The following is a 5,141-nucleotide window of genomic DNA, read 5'->3' as shown; positions in this document are numbered from 1 at the left end:
ACCTACTCCATCTCCCAATTAGTATATTACCACCTCATTTCTTCCCCAGATCCTTACACAAAAGAGGATGTGTGAATGGAAATGGTTTAGTGAGCATAGGAGCTGAAGCCAGATTGCTTCCAGTTCTTCTCCTGTCTCGTATCTTTTCTGCCACCATCGCTCATGATACCTGCCTATGCCACCGCAAAACAGGCAGTATAGCTAGTGAGGAGAGCACCACTTGTCTCTAGCAGCAGTCCCTGGGAATGAAGGTACATCTAAATTCCCAAAGGAAAACCAGCAGATCCCATAAATTTCAGCACCTAAATCAATTTGAATAAACTGCTTTGTTTAAAGCTGTTCTTTCTTCTTGGATCTTAACAGGAAATGGAGAAGATCAGGATCTTTGAAAACTCTGTGTGCCTTCACTAGAAGCCTCAGGAACATGAGTTCAGCCAATGTCTCCCAACTCTGAGGCATTCTTTGGTTGTATTTTCTATGGTGTGGCTAAAATTTTCTCGGCTTAAGTACATACCAGAAGTGACTGTAGTTAATACCTGACATAGATTAGGCCGGCTCTATAACCAAAATATTCCTACAAGTAGTAACTCTAGAGTAAAGGCAGCGTGGCAGAAGGCTGTACTGGTTAAACGCTTCTTATACTAGCAACTTTTCATGCTGCTGTTGTAACTATGATGCTAGTATCTCCAGAGCTCACAAGATCAAGATAGGAAGAAAGAGGTGCTAGTCATGCAGCTAGGGGTATTTTTAAACCACTAGCCCCCGAGAACATGGGAAGGAGCTTCATTTAATGACAAAATATGCTGAGTTCATATATTCTGCAAGCTCATGGCACTAACAGTACTCCTCTTTCAGAGCTACTGAACTTTGTTTCCTTAGGGTTGGAAGCTTTCACCTTCCACTACAAAGTTAATACATTTCACTGAACTGAGATGATTATGCTAAAATCCACCAGCTCATAAGGAACAGGTCTGCTCCACAGACTGTAAAGAAAGAAATACATGCCCCAGAGCACCAGCTGACCATTGCAGGCAACTGCTAAAATGCCTGACATGATACCTAGATCAATCTCTTTTCAGGAGGTGTGTTGGAGGAGGGCTTTCCCAAACATTTGAATTTGTTAAGGTTGGATGCTAAGAAAGGCAAGTAAGGTTCATTATGTACACAAAACCAACACTCACCACCTATCAATAGGAAACAAGTGATTATTCCACACATTTACAAAAGGTTTCAGAATATGAAATCAGGTGACTCAACATAGTAGTCCTAAACAGGTTTCTTATGCAAAGATTTTAAGTCTGTTGGCTACTAACTAAAGGAATAGGTGGGTTAGCTCTGCAGAAAGATGCCAGAGGTGATTACTATAAGCCCATATAGGTAATCTGCAGTCCTGTGAGATGTCAATGAATTATAAAATAATATTACCCTGCAATTTTAAAAGGAGGTGTTACAGTGTTTCTTATTATTGACTCTTACTTTTCATTCCTGCATGCCTTGAGTAGAATCGAGGCTGTAAAAGTAAACCGTTTCTGTTCTGTGACACTGGCTTCAGGCTTCCAATGGAGAAATTCTTTTTCACACTCCAAATTCCTTCCAGAGCCACTGTTAATAATTTGTCAAAATAATACTGTTATAACTGATTACTTCAACTTGTTCTAGAATTAATGCAACTTTTAAAAGACAGTCCCTTTGGTCTATACAGTAATTAGAAATAGTTAAGCAGAATATTATAATCTTCCTCCATAGTTAATGAAACGAGATTGACATCTTCAGAGAGCAATTCAGATTGCTAAAGGTATACGTCGCTCTCTACTGTCTGTAGAACAGCTTAGGACTACTAGGCTCCTAACTGAACCAGGATGCAGCTTATCTATAATGTATAAGAACCAGCAGTAATACCATCGATGCATCCAGCATGATGTATTGGTCATACTGGAATACCAAATGCCCTCATAAAAAGAGAGCACAACAACAACCACAACCACAACCACCCCCCCCCAACAAAAAACCAAACCAAAACCAACACCACCAAAACAAAACAAAAAAGCTAATTTATTTTGTGGAAAGGTTACAATTTACTAACCATCTAATTTAAGCAAAAGAATAAACTTACTAATAATCTAAACTGTGTAAATCAGTAACCATCCAACCTGACAATTGTTGTTTAACAGAGCACAAGCCACTTAGGGAGCATCTCTAAATGTATACAGATGAAAAAGGAACTAGGTACTTGCTGAATAATCTGTACACCAGCATCTATTTGACCTTATTATACATAGCATTGTTATGCTGTGCATATAACATTATGCTATACATACCATTTACACACTGAGCTTGTTATACATCCATATTATACATTCCTCTAATTAATATTTTTGTAATGTTTCTATATTATCTTTAGTACTTTTAGCCTTTGTAACATACATTTCATTGGGGGACTCCCCAGAAATCATGAGAACATATATGGTGCCTCCATTTATACGATCAGACTGAAATATTCCAGACAATTTTGATCCACTGGCAGATGGATGCAGTGAAATATAGTTGTGTTCAGCTCTTAGTAACATTAGACACCTGAGCAGATTGAGCAGACCAATGTTAACATCTGCAGTTCAGCTACTTCTCCAGAACCCCTTTACAGTCAACGGGAAAAGAACAGGCGCTTTTAGAGCATGACACATGCGACGGTAAGTATCTACGACAAGTCAGAAGAATTGCATTTCCAAAGTGCTTTTTTCTCTCCATTTACTATAGACAGAGCCTACATAAGTCATTCATTTGCAGGTGTGTGCTGTAATTGCCTAAGGAGCCTAATCACAGTAATGGAATTGCAGGTTCAAATGGTCTTTACATCTGACAGGATACTTATTACATCACCTAACTTATGTACATTTTTGTCTGTGAATCCAACTGTTTAAAATTCATTCTGAGTGAGTTTAGACTTGGGTCTCAATCCTACATAAGAGAAACCAGATTTTTTTCAAAATTTTCCAAATGTGCAAAAACAAAGGCAAAAATGCCCTTATTACATTTGTGGAGGATGTAGTAATTAGGAGATACAGTGGTGGGCTTATTCCAACAAAATGCAGCTTAATATAACCAAGGAATAGCTTTACTGTATGGAAGAGAATGTGGTGCTACAGAATGGGAACTGTGTATTGTGGAGCAAAAGCTCTACATTTAGGAGTTACAGCCAACAAACTGTTCAAGGTCCTAGTGCTAATGTTAGCGCTAAAATAAGTAGATGATTCTCTCTCTCTACAGGCTACTAGTGATACAAATACTGAAATACCATGATCAGATTTGGTATTCACATTTTAAAAGAGAAGGTAAAACTATTGGTGAGAGTACCTAAAGAGCCAAAACCAAATATATGTGTATATACCTCCTCTGGAAGAAAGTTCTGGATAGTAAAAAAGGCACTTTATATATCCAAGAAAAGCAAGGAGCTGAATCATGCAAATCCAAATTATTAATCAGGCTTTTTTTTTTTAATACGCCAACCACTAGAGCAAACTAATGAGGGAAGCTGTGGAATAACCAGCTCTACTCGGTGGACTCTACAGAGAGGTACTTAATAAAATACAGCTTGGCTTGGCTGATAAAGGCAGTAAGACCTTGTAGTCAACCAGATAAGACAACCTATCCTTAAACATTACAAACTTCTGAAAATTAGTTTTCTACAATTAGATTAATAGATCTTATGGCTGCAGGAGACCACCAGCATGATGTAAGTTTTGTCTTATATGGGTCACTTGGCTTCAGGCCCATTCCTGCACCAAGACTAGCAAATGAGTTTGGACCAGGGCTAATGGTTTAAGTGCAAAATATTTGAAGTGTGTATTAAAAATGGTGAATCTAAGTGATCTTTGTTAAATTGTTAAAAAACGCTAATTATTTGTACTCTGATCTCATCTCATTTTTACCTCCCGTTCTCAGAACTTTTAATAGTTTAGCTAGACTGAACACCTTGTTCCCTCTTAGACTTCCATTTCCTCATTTGCCTACTGTAATCAAGTCTCTCCATAACCTTTAAGCTGCCTAAACAGACTGATTTTCTAATTGCTTTCACCATTTTCCTGTTCTTTATTTACCTTTATCATTCTTACCTCAACTCCTTTTCAACACCAACTTCATTTTTGAATAGCAGAAGGGGACAAAGTATTCTAATAACTACAGCACTTCGTTCAAGGAAAAAGGTAACAAAACCTCCCTACTGCTTGGCATTTGTTTCTGTTTTATTAAACTGATAGATCATATGGAATTATCCATGTTCTCTATGGTCCCATAATTTCAGACTGAAAAAAAAAGTAGCAATGACTATATGCAAATCTTCTGTTTTTAAATGTTCCCCAGGCTATTACATAAGTGTTCTGGGCTGTTTTTTTAAAATACTAATTTTGAGACAGTTCATCAAAAAAATTTATATTTCATTTGCCCTGACAAACACTTGCCATTTGCTGATAAGGAGGATTACCTGCAGCTGGATGTTTAGCTTCTCTCTGAAAATGAAGCTCTTCTTCAAGTATTTCTTTAACTCTCCTAGATGGCTCAACATATACAAATTTCTTCCCTGTTAGTAAAACATATTACAAAAGAACCAGTTATTTTAAATCCCCTGAATGCTAACATCCTTTGCCAAATGTAATGTCATTTTATGCTGCTTTACTTCTGTCTTCAACATACTTTAAGACAAATCATTTACAAGTATACGACAGTGTTCAGCCAGGCCCTGCTCTCCAACATCGAGCGATTCCTCACGACCATGGTGGGTAAATCTAAAAGGGGAGCGCTGGCGGGCTGCAGCGTGGTGAGGTGGCTGTCCCACGCGGGAGCCAAGGCCACCCACCAGGGCACATGGCCACTGTCTCCCCATGGCGAACAACCCAAGGCGGGGCCGCGCATGGAGGAGGTCTCCATGGAGATGTCCTCGCCGAAGGAGATCTCCAAGGAGCTGAAGAGGGATTAGGGCACCTCTAGGGAGGCCCTGTCTTGACAGGGCACTACCACATCCCTGCCGCGGTGGGGTGCACGGTGCCGGGGGAGGCGAGGGGCCACCAAGCAAGGTGGCCGCGGGGGATCAGCGGGGAGCTGCGGGGGGAAAGGCTCGGCTCCCCCGAGGGGACACGCCAGGGGGGGCG

At 39.8% G+C, this 5,141-nt stretch overlaps 1 protein-coding gene across 1 annotated transcript; it reads right to left on the bottom strand.

Moving 5' to 3' along the window:
- Positions 1–1,476: 1,476 nt before the first annotated feature.
- Positions 1,477–4,876, bottom strand: LOC104078759 (chromosome unknown open reading frame, human C11orf97; the record flags this gene model as incomplete). Its single annotated transcript, XM_009580527.1, has 3 exons — positions 4,714–4,876; positions 4,478–4,573; positions 1,477–1,602 (listed from the first exon to the last, which is right to left on the bottom strand). Coding segments are annotated over exons 1-3 (385 nt in total), but the record flags the coding sequence as incomplete, so codon positions are not given.
- Positions 4,877–5,141: the final 265 nt, after the last annotated feature.

The sequence above is a fragment of the Fulmarus glacialis genome, unplaced genomic scaffold, assembly GCF_000690835.1.
Source record: "Fulmarus glacialis isolate BGI_N327 unplaced genomic scaffold, ASM69083v1 scaffold4536, whole genome shotgun sequence".
Taxonomy (NCBI): Eukaryota; Metazoa; Chordata; class Aves; order Procellariiformes; family Procellariidae; genus Fulmarus; species Fulmarus glacialis.
The sequence above is the reverse complement of the archived record's forward strand: the minus strand, read 5'-3'. Positions and strand labels throughout refer to the sequence as shown.